At 39.4% G+C, this 20760-nt stretch overlaps 1 protein-coding gene across 1 annotated transcript in view; it reads right to left on the minus strand.

Moving 5' to 3' along the window:
• Positions 1–20760, minus strand: part of CMYA5 (cardiomyopathy associated 5) — a 45799-nt gene that overhangs the window by 14823 nt on the left and 10216 nt on the right. Inside the window, exons 4-9 of the mRNA XM_032205276.1 lie at positions 16558–20739; positions 11834–16500; positions 9365–9460; positions 8402–8635; positions 6694–6716; positions 4569–4690 (exon numbers count right to left, since the gene is read on the minus strand). Of these exons, the coding sequence (XP_032061167.1) occupies positions 4569–4690; positions 6694–6716; positions 8402–8635; positions 9365–9460; positions 11834–16500; positions 16558–20739 (9324 nt within the window). The remainder of the gene's footprint in view (positions 1–4568; positions 4691–6693; positions 6717–8401; positions 8636–9364; positions 9461–11833; positions 16501–16557; positions 20740–20760) is intronic.

The following is a 20760-nucleotide window of genomic DNA, read 5'->3' on the forward strand; positions in this document are numbered from 1 at the left end:
ATGTTCAAGAGGCAACAAAATTGCTTATTTTCCCTAAGGTTGTTATTTTCACAGAACAAATATATCAAATATTTGAAATATGGACAAAACTGGTGAAATTTTGCAGCAATAGGTCTGTCTGAACTAGAGAGGGAAGAAATTAATTGTTCAGAATAGAATCTGATGGCCCATTTCCCTCACAGTCCCAGAAAATTAAGATCCAGTTCTGGGACCACTTGAACCCAGCACAAAGCTTGTGTTCATGCCCTGTGCAGATCTCACGGTCCTTCCCTACAGGACCATTGCACAGATGAGTAATTTCTTCTCATTTCTGACTTCCAGCCGGGTGAGGGGAGCAGCACACTGCCTCCCAGGCTTGTGGCAATCCTGGACATGCAGAACTGTCACAAAACCCCAGCGGCATGAAGGACCACTCTCCTTTCCCCAGGAGACCTGCTCCCTCCAATCACACAGAGAGCTTTCCAGCTCTGCACTCCATTTCACAGGCACTCTGCAAGCACATGCACTGAAGGAACCCCAGGAGACACCTATTAACTTCAGGCCGTCTCCTCAGATGGGCCAGGAGACCCTGGACCTCAGTGCAAGCTCCTTTGGTCAACTGCCTTCTCCATTACCTGACCACACCAGAGGAGAGAAAATCCTATGGAAAGGATGCTTGTGAAAGTGGGGACTGAAAGTACTTGTTTGTAGCAAGCAGCACAGGATAGATCACTGATGGGGAGAGGGAGCTTGCAGAAGCAGACAGCCTCCTGCAGAGATGTACATAACTGACACCAGAAACACAGGCGGGGGAAAGGAGCTACCACACTGGGGTGTGATTCATGCAGAGTCTCAAATCCACTGATAGACTGGCAACACCAGGCATATGCCTTTAGGATAAGGAAGGCTCAGACCTCCTGCACTCTAAGCCTGAGGAGCAGGAGGCTCATTGCTATCCCATATGCCCAGAAGTGGACCCTCATTGCAGTTAGACAACTGCATACTCCTGGCTGGCATGGGCTGGTGAGACTGAATAAATGCTATAATAAATATAATATATAGTAAATGAATAAATGTAGATGCTTAGCCAAAGCATCTACACCCCATGAGACAGTCAGGAGCATCCCTCACAAAGAGTGCTTCAAAGACCACCACAGTTCCCAAATTTATTTCAAACTTTGTCTGCTGATATGCACGGATCCATCCCTGCTGAGATATTATTTCCCTCTAAGATTATGGCTTAACAGAGAGGGAGGGAGAAGAAAGAAGCAAAAAGCCCCCAAAGATGTTCATTGTTAAAGTAAATGCAGGGAACAAAAATACATGGGTCTTTATCCTCATCTAGTAAATTTCCATGTTGCATGAACTCTGTTAGAATCTCAGCAGAAAGCTTTTACTTTTTCTCAGTTATCTTCATAGTAATGATGATGATCCCCTGTGGCATGTACAAGGCAAATGCAGATGCTGACTGTTGATTTATGCAGAGAGCTACTGGTACAGTAAGATTACATCTGCTTCCCACTAGAAGAAAACATATCTTTTTCATTGCTAAAAACAATCGATGTTTTGTCTTTTGATTGCATCTAGAGTTGGTCAATCTAGAAATTGATCACCTTTAGGAAAGGACTTCCTTCTAGTGGAGCCAGTGGGAAAATCAGCTTTTTTTTTTTTTTTTTTTTTTTTTCCCTGTGAAGTTGCCTAGAAACTGCCGTTTATGATCACAGAAACCCCACAATTACAAAATTTATTCTTATGCCAAATCTGAAGAGAAGCTAGCTTAATGAATGAGACTTCTGAAAAAATAAAACCTACAACAACAAAGAAACCTTTTGGGTCAAAATTGAGTTCAGTAACAATGAAAAGCATTTGATTTCTAATTTACTATTGCATAATAAGAAATAAACTTTTGAAAGGAAGTAATTTCAAAGCAAAAAAAGTTGAGCTATTCTCTGTGGAAACAGAACATTTCTGTGCTATCAAAATGCTGGTCCTTTTTAAAATGAATTTTAGTCAAACAAAAGAACTATTTGCACCACAAGTTTGACTAAATTATATTTTTCAACAGAAAAGTGGGACATTTTCTGATCAGTTCAGTTTTCACTGAAGTACTCTATGGTAACGAAACATTTTGTTAATGCTACCTGATCTCCATGGCCCCCAGGTGAAAAAACAGTAATCCCAAATATTTTATGGATATTTACACCTTTCTGGTGTAATAGTAAATAATATTTCCTTTGCTTCATGTACTTCAAGACAGAGAGCATTTACATTCCTCTGTGATTTTAATGGATGATTGTTACCATCACAAAGGTTCTTGTCTTTTGCTATGAATGGGCAGCACTCACAGTAGGCTTTGGAAATAATGATTTTCTGATTTTGAAATGACTTAACTCCTTCTGACAGAGCATTTATTCCAGTGTGACCAAGGGCATACTGCAAGGTTGTCTTTATGCTTACACATTTGTTAATGGGTGGTTTACATGAAAGTAGGAAGAATTTGAGAGAAAAGGACTTTCCATTAGTGGATGTGGAAAATTTGGAAATGGAGGGTGTTTTGAAGGAAAGATGTTTTTGAAGCAATGAAAATAAAGTTCTGTGAAATTGTTCAGTGAAAGACTATTACTTGTGAAGGAAAAATATGTTGATTGGAGAAACATAGCAAATTCACATATTTTTCATCAAATGGCTTCAGTCAAAACAAATTCTGAGAGTGTCTGGCATTTGCCTTCAGTATTTGATAAATGATGTACTCAAAGTTTTAAATTCAAAATTGATTTCATGTAGGTATTTACCTTCATTTTCCTTCAGGAAGGGCACAGTGTTGAAAAACTATATATATATATATATTTGTCCTACTGCTCACCAAAGTAAAAATCACAATAGCCACTGAAATACTTTGTAGTGGAAGTGAAGAGTGAAAACTGTGTATTCTAGAAAAAAAAAGGGGAAAAAGAAATAATAAAAAACAAAGAGTAGGAAGCATATAAGATGAAGAGCCTTGAAGGGTGGTTGCTATCTGACAGTCATTTCCACTTGGTAAAAGCAAACCTGGTCTGGAGCCATTTGGTGTTCAGTAAACACGGTAGCTAATGCATACAAAACTGAAAAGCAGATCTCAGCAGTCTGGAGAATAACATGTTGGAGTGACTTGTGGGAAAAGGAAACACAACATGTAAAAATTAGGTCTGTTCTCCTGTATGACCTTGCCAGTAGGTAGCAACCTAGGAGGAAAGCATGGTTGCACAAAGGGGACTGTGACAGGGAGTCTAGGAACTAAACTGCAATAGATAGCACATTTACAGTACTAAGTGAACACCTGCTAAATGCAGGTTTAAAAAAAATAAAAAAAAGAAAAAAAAGATCTTTTCACATGATTTCTTAAAGAAATAAGGCTGAGATAACAATGCACGCACAAATGCCTGTCTGACTTTACCTGAGGAGTTTGGAATACCTCAGGCAAACTCACAAGCATTACAGGGAAGTGAAGGTCTGAGAGATATCCAGTACGTCTACATCTAATAAAAAATAAGTGACCACTTGCAGGAGAGAGACAATCTTCCCACAGTGACATTGCTGAGTGCATTCAGCTCATACTGAAGACAGGAAAGTCTGCACAAGACAGCACTTTGCCAGTGTCCCACCTGATAACCCAGCAAGGAAACAAAGCACCTAAGGGAAATGTGTGCTCTAGCTGCACTGCCCAGGGACCAAAAGTGAGAGAGAGGCACCACCTGAATAGCCAGAGAGTGACTATGATGGCAGCGGTGCATGTGACAGTGTATGAGAGGTCACAAAAATCATGACAGTGAGGTGTGAGATCCCAGAAAAAAACCTCCTCTTGAGAAGGTTACACTGGACCGAGACCCCATTATGAGGAACAGGGATCTTCCTTGACTGCTGACCAGAACCAGATAATTTCTATAGGTGTGTATACAGACAGAGCAGAAAGCCCCCACAGGCAGGCTTTTTACAGTGTATGCAATATGAGATAGAGATAAATAAATCTCTTCATCGCATGCAATTTTTGCCACTGTCCTCAGTAGAGGCTGTTTCCAGCTACAGTCATCACTAGCTACATCCAGCTCCACCACATCCCCCTATACAGTGGAGTTTCAAGGTGGTTTCATTCACATGGCACAAACCCAGGGTCCTCAGCCATCCCCCTGCTCTCCCCCTCTCCCCCCCACCAGCACTGCTGGGGCTACCCCCAGTTGGAAGAAGCAGTCTCAGGAGATCATTTGATTGACTCTTCTGTCCCTGCCTGCAAGGGAACAGAAACTTCTTTAGCCTCAGAAGACTTACAGATAAAAGATCTGCTGCTAGTCTGAGATACTGATATTTTAAATAAGGCAAGAATGCAAGAATCCCCCTTTTTAGCACTTTTCCCTCTGCTCATCTTAATGCCCTGCTATAAGCCAAACACTTGTGCACAATTAGACTTCATTTTATATTCAACTCTGATTGCTAATTATACGGTTTGCAAATTCATACTTCTCAAATAGATACTGTTTTTAGCTTCCCAAAATTTAGAAAGCATTGCCAAAATGTTAGCTTTTGTTAGTTTTAAGATAATATTCAGAGAGTCTTACCAGCCACTTGTTTTAAAGAGTGCTGGTTGCTTTTTCCTGGACTGTCCGCGTAGTGCTCAAACAGTGAAAAAGCACTGGGCACCTTTTCTAAAGAGAGAGTAGTATCCATTGCAGAAAGTAACCTATGTGGAAGAAAACAGCTGTGTAAATCCCTTCTGGTGTCACATAACTTGCAAGGGCCAGAAGCAAAGCACATGCAACATGCACTTCCCTAAATATTTCCCATGAACTTGAAGACAGCATGCAAGGAGAAGCTGTTTTCCTGATTTTGAACATTTAGAGCATACTGAGATTTCAGATAAGGAGTGTGGTGAGAACAAACACAATCTGTCTACACTTGATCCGTGAGAACACGAGGATTTGAAGTTCACAGCAAGACTCCCGAGAACCCAGGGGTTTGGGCTTGGTAACACACTGCCTTTAAAGGTTACAAACATCAGAGCTAAACTACAGCAGCTGACTCCAGAGACATAATGTAAAGCAGCTGCTTGTGGCAAGCAGGAAACAAAACAAAACAAAACAAAACAAAACAAAACAAAAAAAAAAAAAAAAAGAAGAAATACAGATTCCACCTAATTAGCCCATATTTGCTAAGTTCATTATAGAAAGAAAAAAAAAAAAAAACACTACACACATATTTTTAACTTTGAGGCAGAAGCTGCTTCAAGAGTATGAAAGATTATTTTTTCAAAGCAACTGAATTTTACCTTTCTTCCCTGCTTTTTTTTTCAGTCACTGAAGTAGTTAATTATGCATAATTTTCACAAAGCACAACAAATATAAAATATATTTTCTTTAGAAGAGCATGCATTGTGATACAAGCTTGTTTTTAACCTTTTTAGTAAGTCAGGTATTATCAAATAAACTGATAAAGTAATAACCAAACCCATGCACAAAACAGAATCAACTTTAGGTTTAGCATGTAAGTTAAGAAATAAAAACTAAGTATACAAAAAGCCTTGAAAAAAAAAAACACCTACAGGCAGACTGTCACATTTTGCTATACAACAGGCGAGTCCAAATTAATAACCCTCATTTTGCAAATTAATGGAAACTTGTGAAGGGATGTTTGGCACATACTCATCAGACCATTCTCCTGGGGTTGTAATTTGACTATGAACTGGAACCTTTGTGTCATTTTTACATCTCAGTCCAGCAACCCATGTCAGCACATGCATCACTGTCATGACTGAGGCAGCACTGACAAGGGTAGGTTTGCACCACACAGTGCCCCAGCCCCTTGGGCAAAGTCATTGGTTTTTGAAAATGCACAGGCAAAGAGGAATTTTCCTTGTTTTGTGGGCTTGCATAGGAGAATCCTGGAGACAGACTGTCTAAATATTCATAGTTCACCTTGGAAGATTTATAGGGTGAATATGGACTTTTGGGCAAACTGAGTATTTCCCTCCTGAAGGATGGGTGTAATCAAAATTATTCCCTTGAGGAAATCACACATGACAGAGAATTATTTGCAATGTATGTATTTATTGGTTTCTGCAGGTGGGCCATTATGCAGCTGTGATAAGGCATGACCCCTTAGACACATCCTGAATCAGATGGTGTTGATGAGGAGACAGGACAGCATCGCTCTGTAGTCTCCTGGTAAGCTTTGGAAAGAGCAATGATGGAAAATGTAGATAAAACTGTTACTTAGTCTCTTTTTTTTTATTTCTTCTGGAGTTTTGTTCACAAATACAGCCCATCAACCCCAGACATATGAGTGATAATTTGCATTATAACCTTTCAGAGATCATATAATACCAAACTAGACTAGTAAACAAAAATACATAATAATGATGTTAAGAAATGTGAGCATAGACAGATGATTTCTATTATATGTGTATATAGTAATAACTACAAGGAACTTGCTTAAAAAGCCTCTGTAGAGATTTAAAATTGAGTTGATATTTTAAAACTGTACTTAACTGATAAATCACAGAACTTCTGCAAAACACCACAAAAACAGTGAATAAAAGCAACAAGTATAAAACATCTTCTCTTAATTTCATTATTTGCAAGGTTTATAAAAGTTACTACTAATATTAGCAATGTAATTAGTAAATGAAGCATCCAGCAGGCAATGCCTAGTATTCACTACAGTGCACTTAACCCATACTTCATATACCTTTTATTCAATTCTTTAGATGACTAAGGAAAGAAAGAAAGAAATGTATTAGCAGTTTTCAAAACCCTGAGAGTGCTGTAGAGCCACTCATCTAGCAGTTCTGGTACTCGCCTCAGAGATAAATACACACAGCTTTATTGACTTGATATTGGCTGGGATGCTGCTCATTCACACCTGCAGAGAATTTGTTTCCTTAACAATATTTCACTTCAAAGCTCTTGCTCAGCAGGCTGTTAGAGTCTGTATCTGGTTTAAAACTCCTGAGGACTCAGCATTCAATATCTAGCTATAAAGACCAGGGTACAGTCAAATACTGTTGTAAATGAAGGCTATTGCAGAAGGAAATCACTTTTACATTTATAACACTTAAATATGAATTCTGGATGAAATCTTCTTCATAGCTTCTGATTGCCAGAAGCTGGGTGAGATTTGTACCCACAGAGGAAGAGTTTCTCTCATATTTAGTGAATCTTCAGCTAACATTTCCTGTCTCAGAGAAAGAGAAGTTCCTGTCCTATATCACTAACAGTAAGGGCTAGGGGATTTTTATGATCATATCTAGTTAAAACCTTGAAGGTTGTGGGAAATAGTTACACATCCTACAAAAGAATTTCAGATTACAAGGTTTTCTTTTTGCCAAAGGACTAATCCAGTACCTTGCAAAGTTCGAGAAGATAAAATACATTTCTCGCCTGTCCCAAAGTAGCCTATTTCCCAAGGGACTGACTTGGTTACAGGATATTAAGTCACTGGGCAACTCAGAATGAGGAAAGCCAGGTATCGTTCCACCATTTCTATAACAGGTATGTGGACCGGGAGCTTCTACTCAGGAAGCCGTCTTATTTTGCATGAATGATCAGTCTTCAAACAGTAATTTGAATTTTTCGTTTTCTTGCTTCCCAGAATAGTTTCTGCAACTTCCAAATTATTGGCTAATTCTGTAACAGCTAAAGACTGTTGTCCCAGAAATCTCACCCCATGATACACTTCTGTAGAGGAGAAAATGCCACCGCTGACCTGTGGGCAATTCTTGCAACACAAGAACAGTCTTGGAGGACCCAGGCCATTAACAATTAACCTGCTGGACTCTCTGAGACCAGCTTATAACTGTATCAGCCAGGTAACTCAAGTTATACAGATTCACAAAGTTTTTAAAATCCAAAAAGGACCATTAGAGACAAGAGTGTCATGTTCACATTTCTAAACCTAATCCATTCTGAATTTTTATCACAGCCAATCTGAGTACATAACTTTTCCCAGTGTTTCTTCATAAAAACACAAACCAAAACCACCAAAAGAACCCACTCTACTTACAGTTTGGGTAACTTTCAATTACGCTTTCTTTTTCCACCTTTCTTTCCAATAGTAATGTATCTTTTACTGTGACAGTTATTATTCCTCAGTGAATAATTCTAGATTAATTATTGAGACGTCTCTCAGCTTTCTCCTCACAAAACAAAATAGATAGAACTCTTTTAATGGCGTAAGGCATGTTTTCAACCTATGCATCATCTTTGCAATTCTCTCTGAGTGTTCACATGACAAAAACAACTGATCTGGCAGTTTCAGAGTGGAATAACTGAGCTTGCAGAATTTAGTGATCTTAGAAAAATGGAAGATAAATAACTCATTCTCAGCCTCGGCACTGTGTAAGTGCTTTCCTAACTACAATCATAAAAGCTATGATATGAATGCCATTTATACTTACATTTAGGAAAACAAATCCATCAAGTTCTTCCATTTCCTTTACTGTTGTCTCCAAAGTTTCCTTTGCTGAATCAACAGTTTGCTGGTAGTTAACCATCTGCTCATACAGGTATTCCATTTTCATCTTCTTCACTTCTTCAAAGTTCTCTGATTTCTCATCATATTGTGCTACCACTTTCTTAAGCATCTCTTCATTCTGCTTTTCCAATAACTCTGCATTTTTCTTACAATTTTCCTGACAAATGAAAACAAATGTAAATTGATCTGCAGACTAAAATTACAACAGTTAATGAATACACAGAAATAGACGATCCATCCACCAGACTCCTTTTGGCATCCTGACAGTAAGAGAACTTTATTTCTGTAAGCAAGCTCATCTGGGAGAAATTATACTAGAGAAATACACTTAAAACAATGTTACCTCTTTTATTTTATTTTATTTTATTTTATTTTATTTTATTTTATTTTATTTTATTTTATTTTATTTTATTTTATTTTATTTTATTTTTTACTGTGAATGTTTAAAATTAAACTTTTATACTTGAGCACAGAGATGGGTAGTCTGATTACAAAATAGCTAAAAATCCATATTTTTAACTGAAATTAATACAGTCCTCAAGGCTTAAGAACTTACAGGCACTGAGCAACTCCTTTAGGTATTCAACACAGGACTCTAAATACAGACACAGTGTGAGCTTTTTATAAGCATAACCAAAATTAAGGAAACTTTTTCCTCCAGTGCTTGATAGTCACATATTCCATTTCGCAATGATGTATGAAAAAAGCAGTATTTTGTCTCCCTTAAAGTAACTCTTTCCTGCAGGAGAAGTGAGTTTGAGGACTGGAGAAACAGCCCATTTTAGCAGAAAAAAAATGACACATCATCAACAACAAAAAAGGCAAACATAATTTAGAAGAAATTTTGTAGAGGGAAAGAACTAGTAAGAAAAAACACTGGACTTACCTCAACACAGTTAAATAGGGATTCAATATCACTCACAAACTCTTCAATCTTCATTGACTTTTCTTCCAGTGCTTTTAGCAATTCACCTAACTGATCCTGAAATTTAAAGTTTCAGAGATTAAGTAAGTTGTTTTCATGTGGAGCATAGTTGAGATGAATATTTTGTTTTGCCATAATGGAACAATGGCTAAATTAAGTTCAGCCATCTCCCTGACTACAAGCACAGATGTAGCAACTGGAACAGCTACAACATTGTTTCCAAAAAAAAAAAAAAAAAAAAACAAAAAAAAAAAAAAGAAAAGAAAAAGAAAAAAAAAAGTGATATCAGTTCACACACACACACACACACACAGAATTTTCTAGGTTGGAAGAGACCTCAAGATCAGTTCAACAAGGTGGTGAGTTCTCTACAAGTTGTTGGGCACTACAAATTCTACTGTAGCTTTGCTAGAAACAGAGGGTGCTCTGAGCTTCAGTGTCCTCAAGGAGATAAAGCCCATAAGAAGGAAAATATGGCAGGTAACTATGAGGCTAGCAGATTGATTTTAAGACACAAGCTAACACTGCAATATTTTTAAAACTAGAAATTTGAAGATATTGTCTCTTAACCAGAATCTATCAAAATCACTGATTGAATTATGTGTGCAAAGAAAAGCAGTCCAAGAGACAACAGGCACCAGAGACAATTCAGAACTTTTGTCTTAGTGCTTCTTGACCTTTCTTGAGAGCAAGCTGGAAGAGTGCTCAGGTAAAATTTATAATTATTAGAAATCCGTATTTGTGATTAGCTGGAATAGATCTAAAAGGAAAATTAACATTCTTTGGTAACAGCTTCCTATTATAGCAAACTTCTACAGCCATATCTGCTTGAAAAGTAGCATATTAGTTAATATAAACTAACTATAAATGCACTTAGGACAGTAAAACCAAAAGCTAACTTCATAAATATTAGGGCCAGTCACCAATATTCAGAGGCAAAGTTCTGTTTGTCAAGATAACTTATAAAATCTGACAGGTGCCATTCATAGCTCATTTCTTTTATTGTGAAGTTATGTCCCTACAGTTAAAATTCAGGCAACCAGCATTTTGCTATTTTAATGTCTTCTCAGTAATTATACAGAAGTAACAAGAAACATACAAACACCATCTCAAGGTAACCTGAGCCCTGAGTACTAGAAATCATGTGAAGCCAGGCCTGATTTGTGGCCAGAATTAATACTGGCTTCATGTCCATCCTGCGCAGCCAGGGAGTGATATCATGGGACATTTATTTATGGCTTGACTTGACTTGCTGCAGTGTAGGTACATTTGAGGGATTGCTGTGGTCTGTGACTTTATTACTGAATTATTGGTGGCTAATTATCACTTCTAAGTCAAGCATGAATGGCCATATATAAAAAGCAACACTGCTGTCATACATGTACACCTACGTGCCACGGAGATAGTTTGCAAATGCTGATATTTGAAACTGGCACATTACTCCCCTACTTTTAATTTCTCTTTCTTATATACATAAAAGTAACAGAAATACCAGCAATATAAACCCTTCTGAAATTTTAAGGAAATTTCACTAAATCTGAATTGTGGACAACTGAACCTTTGCTAGAAAAGAGACTTCACATTTCAGACACTGGGGTGAGATTAAACTGCTGCTAAACAAGAAAGGAACATCTGTATATTTATATATAAAAATCTGATATGGGAAAAGTGAAACATCACATGCATGCAGTCTTCACGAGCAGAACTGCAATTAAGTAACAAATGAGCTTCCACAAAAAAAACAGCATTTTCTCTAGTGTTGATAGCAAAGGTGTACTATTTTGAAATGGGACACATTTCCATCTGTCTTTTACAGTAGTACAGCTTAGAAATAGTGGAAAGAAGTAGGAATTGCAAAACTTACCTGTGGTATAACTAAAATGATACTGAGGTGATGAACATGAACTGAACAGAAAATGAGGATGGGGGTTCAATAAAAATTTACAGCACGAACTCTGTAACTAGTCTAACATATCCAAGCAGCAACACACATAACTGGAGTGGAGAACGTTTTATGATGATGGTAGTCCCTGCATATTGAGGTTTCTGTACCTCGTCAATTGAAATGAGCTGCTGTTACTAAAATTCTCTTTACAGAAATATCTTCTCATTTCTTACTCTACATGTACAAAACAGATGAACATGCACAGACAAGAAGACTAGAAGATGGAAAATCTGGTAACAGCTATGTATAAACATAGTCATCCAAACTGCTGAATAAATAAGATCGGCTTAGAAAGCCCAGGGCTCTACAGAATACCTTAATGATAGGATATTCTCCCTTCAAGACCTCTTGTGTTTAGGAATAACTTTTATTTTATAGATATTGTTACAGTCTCTGGGCTGCTCTCTGGGCCTTTCCACTGACTACACAAGAGGCCTAGAGAAATTAGGTTCAGTATCTCCTTCCACATACAAATTAATTCTTACCTTCATCTTGGTTGCAGCATCATCTAGTGTTGTGACCTCATGGTCTTTGTGTTCTCCAAAAAGCTTGTCAATAGCAGATATTGGACATTTGCAGTGGTAACAATATGTGTCTGTTTGCGCTTTCTTTAGTTCTCTTTGTGGACTCTCAACTTGAGGAATGTTTGCCGTTGATTTTTCGGGATACATCACCACAAAGCCTGAATCTTCAAGTTCAACAGGTGTTCTTTGCTCTGGTTCATTAACAAATTCATAACTATCCCCAACATGCTCAAAAGAATCCCTGTCTTCAAATAATAGCTCCTCATGTGTGAATTCAGATGATATTTCATCTTGTAACAGTTCTTCTTGTGTAATCACATCATAGTCCATTGACTCAGCAAGATCTTCATAAGCATCAGGGTGCTGCTGCTGCTCTCTTTGCAAATCTGTCTTCTCTCTTTGCTGAACGGTAGGAACACATGAGATACTTTCCTGGGTATACTGATCATCTTCACTGTCTTCAACAGGAGTTCTGATATACGGGACATATTTTTCCATTTGAGGAACTGCTGTTACTTTGTGCTGTTCTTCCCACTTATTGCCAGCTTCCGGATGTGCAGCTCCCTGAGAATCAATTATTTGGCTATACTCTTGACTCATTTGCTCTGGCAATTCCTCAGTTGTTTCTACAGGTACATTTTCTTCTTCTCTTTGTTCAGTAGTATCACTTCTAGCACCTGAAAGAACTGCTTCTCTTCCAAAAGGAATGGCATGCATTGGTTTACAAATTGTTGCTTTAATGTCACTATCAACCTGGACTTTCTCTGTCTCCACAACACCCCTTTCTGGCAGAATCTCAGTTCCTAAAACACCAGCAGAGCTATACTTGTACTTGTCCTCATAACTCTGAACTGAAATTCCTCCACTAAAAGACTCATCCTCTGGTATCTGATCCTCCTGATGATCTAAGACCTTACCTGGAATTTCATCTTTAAGAATGTATTTTTCAAAATATATTCCTGTTCCATCATCTGTGTCTGAATTTCTACTAGGAAAAGATGCATTAGAATTTCCACTCTCCTCATCAGATGGAGTCTCACCCTTTGTCTTTTCTCCTACTGCTTCTGCATAGAGATCCTTGTACAAAAATGACAAAGCAGGTGGCTCTTCTAGAAGCTCTGGGTTAACAGCAGCAACTGATGTTGGAAAAAACAGAGATCGTTCTAGCACTCCTTCTTCTGAATCAAATAGTGGGGTTCCTGGTGACTTCCGTTCATCTTCTATATTTGTAACTCTTTTACTGCTAATGTCAATTGATTTCTGCAGAGGTAAAGATTCTGGAGCTGCTGCATAGGCCTGCATTTTGCTTTCTCCTTTTGCAGTACCATAAAAGACTTCATCCAGATCCTCAAGCAGGGAAAACTCCTCTTCCAAAGTATCTGCCTCTGTGCTTTCTTTAAAAGATGCGGCTTGTTCCACAGGTTCATTAGGATCTTCTGTCTCAGGAAATGATGAACTCAGTCTTTCAAAATGTGGCTTAACTGGGGATTTGTCATCAATCAAGGTGTACTTTTCAAAGTAATCCATATCAGCCATACCATTATCAGGATCCAATATCACATCAGTATTGCTTTCTGGCAACAGTGGACTTTCCTTTTGTGTTTCTTCAGTTTCCTCAGTGTCATCATTCTTGACCAATTCTTTTTGTTCATGGGTTTCTGGCTTTCCCAACATTGAGCTGTCTGAAATTTCTGTGGTTGTTCCAGAAGCTAAGGCACTATGACTATCATGAGCTAATTTTCTTTTAAATGAAGGATTTGTTTCCAAGTATTCTAGTTTATCTGGCATGTGTTTACTTTCTTCTTGATCAACAGAAGAAATATGTGTAGGAGCATGAATATTGAGTATTTCATAACCTTCTGAAATTATATTAAATAGATCTTTTTGTTCAGTAGGTTCTGGCTCATGCTGAGTGTCTTCTACAGCACTCGCTTGTTCCACTTCTTCCTCTTCTCTTGTCACATAATGTTCAGGCACTTTAGACGTTTTGTCTACCTGTGGATGTTGCACTGCTTCCCTTTCTGTAGGGTTTCCAAACTTAGTTTCACTCTTTGGAACTTTGTCTGCACCTGGATTATCTGCTCTTGGAGACAGTAAATCATGTCTTTGCATTCTGTGACCAGTTTCTGAGGGTACTCTGTGGGAAATTTCACTGGACACTGAATCAGAAACTCTAAATGTATCTCCTTTATTGACGGCAGTGCCATGAACTGTAAGTTCTGCACAACTTCCAGCTGGGAATTGTTTTGATCCAAAGCCAGAAATTCCCTTCAGAGAAAGTTGAATTCCTTGCTTGTCTACTTCTGTAGCTCGAATAGGATGAATTGAACGAGCTTTCACCTCTTCTGCCAGCCAGCTAGCCAAATCAAAAGATGGAATGTCTGTACTTGGCTTTTCATCAGAATTAGAGCAGACAGACTTTGACTCTGCTGAAGAGAGTCTGTCCTGTTCACCAGAAGAATGCTGAATTTTGTGTGTCACAGCTTCATAAACAAGATCTGGTGAAACAGCTCCCATTTGCTCTAAGGATGTATACTTCTGTTCTGCCAAATAGGGTTGCATTACATGTCTTTCCTCTTCTTTTTTTGTTTGGTTTCCAGATGTACCTACTATTTTAGATAGAGATAATGAAATATTTTTTTTCTCTTTATCACCAGTGAAAGACACAGATACTGACTTTTCAGATGAAGTATGAAAAGGAACAAATGAATCTGAGGATATTGGTTGCTGGTCTGCTACAGCAGTCACCTTTGACTCTGTGCTCATCAATGACGGCACCTTCTGCACATCAGGTTGTATTTCTTGCTTATCCTGGTTGGCAGTGAATGTGGGGTGACTTCTTAGCTGCTCTGATGACAAGTATTCTGTGAGGTTTTGCTCGTCTTGTTCTTGTGTGTGCAACAGGGACTTATCCCCCATCTGTGCTATATTCAAGCTTGCTGTTTTAGGTGAATATAGCTGATCTTTTTGCAATTCTGTTTCATCATGTGGTGGAATTACATATCTACTCTCTGATTGTGCAGACTGGGGAGTAACCAGCAGCATGCTCTGCCTTTCGTGTTCAGCTAGGGAGCACTTGGCAACCAAATACTCAGAGGTAGGTTTTGAATAAGGTGGAATTTCTTGCTGACATGTTTCATCAACTGAATAAAATGGAACTGAAGGTTCAGTCTCCAGTTTTGAAGGTACGGTTAAATACTCTTGACCTTGTACAGTTTCTGTTTTATCTGTAGAGTATGATGTATTTAATTGCTCAGATTCTAATTGTTTAGTTGTGTGGAAGTAATGTGGAGTCTGTTCTCTCTCTGCTTCAGATGTAATTATATGTTCAGCTTCTGAATATGCAGCCATATGCAAATGTGGATGAATTCTTGTATTCTCCACTTCTTTTCTTGCAGAGAAGAAACTTGACACAGGCTGTGCAGTTTCTGACTGCTCTGTTTTATAATGGGTGTGAGATAAATCTAAGTGCTCAGGGGACATGCCTCCAGCTACAGGTGAAGACTTCAGACTTCTTTCCATTTTTGTTTTAGAAACAGAATGTGAAACGCCCAGAGGAACAGACACGGATTTTTCAGTAGGAGATGAATAGGGTTGAATTTTTGGGCTTGCTGCTTCCTCAGTGGAAAAGGATAAATCTTGTTCAGTTTCCCACTGAGTAGTTAGAGATGAAGTAGTCCCAGTGTCCCCCTTCTCTGAATGTCCTGCTCTCAATAGAGCCATTTCATGTTTTTCTGCTTGTTCAGTAGAGGTTGAAAAAGGTTGTTCAAACTTTGGTTGTGCAGTTTCCTGCTCCCCAGTCCTGCCAAGGGTATAAAATACAGAAGGTGTTTCTGGTTGCTCTGCTTCAACAACAGAGTACTGCAAATTAACACACTGCTCTTCAGGATGGGCCCCATCCTTTTGCTCTGTTTCACCCATGAAGTATGGTGTCTCTGGATGTTCCATCTGGGCAGCCTGTGGCTGCTCTGCTTTGCCATAGGAGTACATTAAACTCGATGGTTTCACTCCATGAGTTTCTAGTTTGCCAAGAGAATATGACAATTCTGGACATTTTAATTTCATTTGTTCTCTTTGCAACTGGTCTGCTTTTCCCATAGAATATGAAAAATCAGAAGGCACAAACCCTTCTTCTGCAGTTTCCTGTATTTCTGTTTTACCAAGCAGATGTGATACACCTGGCTGCATTGAGTCTAACTGTGAAGTTAGTTCCTGCTTTTCTTCACCATGTGAGTGCAAAATGGAAGGCTGGGCCATTGCTTTTTCCTCCAGTTTGCCAAAAGAATCCAAAACCTCTGGCTGTTGCAGTACTATTTGGGCTGGTTGTGAGATTTCTGACCTGTCACTTGTATAGGATAAATCCATTTCTTCCAGTTCTGGTTGTACTATTCCATGGTGCTCTTTTTGGCCAATGGAATGTGACAAATCTGTATAGTTTGATTTCTGATATGTAGCTTCCTCTTCTATTTCTCTAACTGGATAAGATAGCTGTTTATGTTGCAACTCTGACAACATCATTTCTTGTTCTGTTTTGCCAGAAGAATACTGCAAAGATCTATGTTCCAGTTCACCTCGCACAGTTTGTATTTCATCTGCTTTACCAAGGGCATATGTTAAATCTTGGTGTCCTATGTCTAGTTTTGTCCTTTCTTGTGACAGTGGTTTACAAACGGAATATGGTAAACTGGGAAGTTCCTGCTCTGGATGTGCCACTCCATGTTGCTCTGTTTTTACAATGGGATGGGGTGTTACAGTCTGCTCTGATTCCCATTGCATAGCCTGTGGCTGCTCTACTTTGGCAATAGAACATGACAAACCTGGATGTTCAACCTCTGGTCGTGCTGTTCCTTGCCGCTGTGTTTTACCAGGTGAATGTAGCAAGTCCTGATGTTCTGTTTCCACTTGAACAGTTTGTGCTCGCTCTGTCTTGCCAGGGCAAGATGATAAATCTGCTTGTCCCAACACAAGCTGTGGTGTTTCTTTTCTCTGTGGTTTATCAGTAGAGTATGATAAACCTGAATGCTCCAACTCTTGTTTTGCCATTTCTTGTTGCTCTTTTTTGCTAAACGAATGCAAGACGTCCAGGAGCTCCCCTACCACTGAGGCCCTTTCTGGTTGCTCCACTGTTCTACTTGACAATGTTGGCTGTTCTAAGTTTAGTCGTGCTTTTTCCTCTGGGTGTAATATATGGCTTTCCCTCTCCTGTTTGAAATCCAGTTGTGCACTTTGCTTTTCTTTTCTAATGGAAGAGGACAAATCAGGCTGTAGTGCTTTGGCCATGGCATCTGAGACATCTGGATGTTCAGGGTCTAGTGCAGCAGCCCATGATTGCTTTGTTTTGACAGTAGAATGCAACAAATCAAGTTCTTCCAACTCCGGTTGTATTGCTTTATGAGGTTCTGCTGTGCCAACAGAGAATGACAAATCTGCATATTCTGATTCTGCTTGTGAATTTTGTAGTCCTTCTGTTTTCTGAACAGAGTACTGCAACTCAGAGCGTTCTGCCTGCATTCCTGCACTTTCCCATTGCCCTTTGCTGAGAGATGATGAAAAATCACCTGGCTTTTCCAGCTCTGGTTGAACTCCTTCTTGTTGCTGTAAAGCACCAGTGGAATGTGATAAATCTGGACATTCCAAATCCAGCTTGGCAATTTGAGTTTGCTGTGTTTCACCAACTGAGCATGATAAATCCATTATTTCTGTCTCTGGCTGCATAACTTCATGGTGTTCTAATCCGCCAGCAGATAAATCTGAATGAATTGATTTCTTATGTGGCGTTTCTTGTTCTGCCTCACTAACGGAATAAGATAACTGTGAATGTCCCAGTTCTGGCTTTGCTTTCTCTCCTTGTTTGAAAGAATGGAAGAAGCTTGACTGCTCCTCTTGAGCAGTTTGTGCTCGCTCTGTTTTGCCAGGCCAAGATGATAAGTCTGGTTTTCCTATCCCCAGTTGTGTATTTTTTTCTGGCTGTGTTTTATCAATGGAATATGATAAATCAGGATGCTCCAGCTCTGGTTTTGCCATTCCTTTTTGTTTTTCTTTTCCACTGTCAGGTGATACACATGGAACTCCTTGCTTCTCTTTTGCAGGTGGTGGATGCTCTGTTCTGCTGACAGACTGCACCTCATCAGGGTGTTCCAAGTCTGTATGTGCCATGTCTTGCTGTCCCACTTTGTCAGCAGGGGATGTCAAGACTCTGTGGCCCAGCTCCAGCTGAGCAGGTGGATGTAGCTCTGTTTTGTCATGGACATGCAACACATCAAATTGTTCCACTTCCAGTTGTGTTATTTCTTCTACTTTCCTGAGGGAGCATGATAGACTAGGATGTTCAGGTTTCAATTCTGTAGTTTTCAGTTCTCCTTTGAAAACTGAATAAAGCAAGTCAGGATGTCCCTGCCCTGGCTCTGCTGTTTCTTCTTGTTCTACCGAACATTCTCGTTGGCCCACAGAATGGGCCAAATGTGAAATATCCACTTCTGACTGAACCATTTTCTGTTCAGGTTTTCCAAGGGAGTAAGTTAAACCCACTTGCTCTGATTCTAGTTGCACCTCTGATTTATCCAGAGGATGTATCACATCAGCATGTTCTGTCCCTGGCAAGGTCATTTTATCAACTGGCCTGTCAGTGGGAAATGATACACCTGATTGTTCCAAGTCCTCTTGGGCACATTTTAATTGTTGCATGTTGCCAGGAGAATATGAAAGCTTTTCTTGCTGTAACTGTTGTTTTGGGGTTTGCTGATGCTTTTCTCTGTCAACAGAAATTTTTCTGTGTTTCTGATCCAAAAGTATTGCTTCTGGTTTGTTTGCCTCATTGGTGAAATGTGACAAGTCAGTTTGTCTCACTTCTGATTGTGCAGTTTCTGGCTTCTCAACTTTGCTGAGGGAATACGTCAAACCTGGATGTTTTGTGTCGATTTGTGCAATTCCTGGTAAAGCTCTTTTTCTGGCCACTTTAGGCAAATCTTTACATTTTGACTCAAACTCTTGAGTTGATTGTTCTGCAGATTCACCAAAGGAAAATGATATATCTGGATGTTTTGAGTCCAACTGTACGGTTTCTTGCTGTTTTTCTTCACCAACGGAACGTGACAAATTTGTGTATTTAGATTCCACCTCCATGGCTTCATCTTGTGCTCCACTCAGGGTTTCTGGAGAATCTAAATACTCTGATTCTTGTTGCATTTCTCCCATGGAGTGTAGTTCTGACTCCTGCTGTATGGCATCATATGATTTCACTTCAGCCGTGGTACATGAAAAATCTGGATGTTCCATCACCAGTGGTGCAGTTTCTTGTTGCTTCGAACTAAATGGCAAAGTTGGATGTTTAAACTTTTTTTGTTGTTTAGGTCTGTGAGAGGAATATGACAAATCTGGATATTCTGAACTCACTTCCATTTCCAGTGGAGACTCTTTTCCACTGGAAGAGGGCAACAATGTTTGCTTCAGCTCTGGATGTGTTACTTCATCTTGTTCCATTTTCCCAGTAAAACATGAAAGAAGTGGTTGCTTTGATTTGCATTGTGTCACCTCCTCCTGCATGCCTGTACTTACATAAAATGTCTGTTCTGGGTATGCTGGCTTCATTTGCATTTCTTCTTGCATTAGTTCACTGAAAGTATATGGCAGAGGACATGCTAACTCTGGCTGAGCTGTTTCTTGCTGTGCCAAATCCATTTGGTCTATGTCTTGTGAATCTGCTTTCCCCCAGGTTTCTGACAAATCTGAATGCTGCAATTCCATTTGTGTAGCTTTTGGTTGGGCTTCTTCCAGCTCTTCCAGCTCTCTGTGTTCTGTCTTTTCTTGTTCCATTTTTCCAAAGGAATAAGATGTATCTGACTGCGCCAAACCCAGTGGTGATGTTCCCTGTTGCTTACTGTCAGAAGCAGAATAGGAAGGAAATAAATCCTTCTGCTCCAGCTGTGCCATTTCCCCAGAATTTGGTCTGTCAATTGAACATGAGGAGTATAATGATCCTGAATCTATTCCTTCTTGCACTATGTCTCCAGTGGTGAATGACAGGTCCCTGTTTTCTGAGGGTAGTACATTTTCATTTTGCTCTCCTTCACTAATGGAACTTGGCCACCCTGGACCTTCTAAGTCTTTGTGGACAGCTTCCAGTGCTGCTTCTCCCTGGGAATATGGGACATCTGCATGTTTCAGCCTTGGTTGCAATAATTCCTGTTCTGTTTTGTCAGTGGAATATGAAGTACCTGCCCCTTCTGCCCTCAGCTGTGAAGTTTTATGCTGTTGTTCTTTTGTAGTAGAATATGACACAATTGGATGCTCTGACTGAGCAAGTTGAGTAGTTTCTCCTTGTACTGCCTTACCAAGTGAGTACAGTGTACCTCCAAGTTGTGAATCCTGCTGTAGAGGCTGCAACTGTTCTCCTTTGTCACCAAAATGTGAGGAAAGAGAACTGTCCAAATCTACTTGTGCCAATGCTTGATGCTTTGTTTTATCCATGGGATATGGTAAATTTGAATGCCCTGTTTTCAGATGCCCCATTTGCTGCTTCTCAGCTCCTCCAGTGGAATCGTATATATCTGGATGTACTGAGTCAAGTTCTGTAGTGTTTTCTTTCTCTGCTTCTCCCCTCAAACACGATAAAACTGAAGGTTCCAGCTCAAGTTTTGCTGTTTTTTCTTGTTCTGCTTCTTCAGGGTAGTAAGACTCTGGGTGTTCTAGTTCAATAGGAACAGATTTTGGCCTTTCTGTTTCTTCCTTGTAAAAGGAAAAGTCCTGATGTTCTGTCTCCAGTTGTGCACTCTCTGATTCCTCTGTTTCTTCTCTGGAAAATGAAAGGTCTGGATGCTCCAGCTGTGCACTCCCTGATTCCACCATTTCTTCTCTGGAATATGAAAAGTCTGGCTGCACCATCTTATGTT

The sequence above is a fragment of the Aythya fuligula genome, chromosome Z (assembly GCF_009819795.1).
Source record: "Aythya fuligula isolate bAytFul2 chromosome Z, bAytFul2.pri, whole genome shotgun sequence".
NCBI lineage: Eukaryota > Metazoa > Chordata > Aves > Anseriformes > Anatidae > Aythya > Aythya fuligula.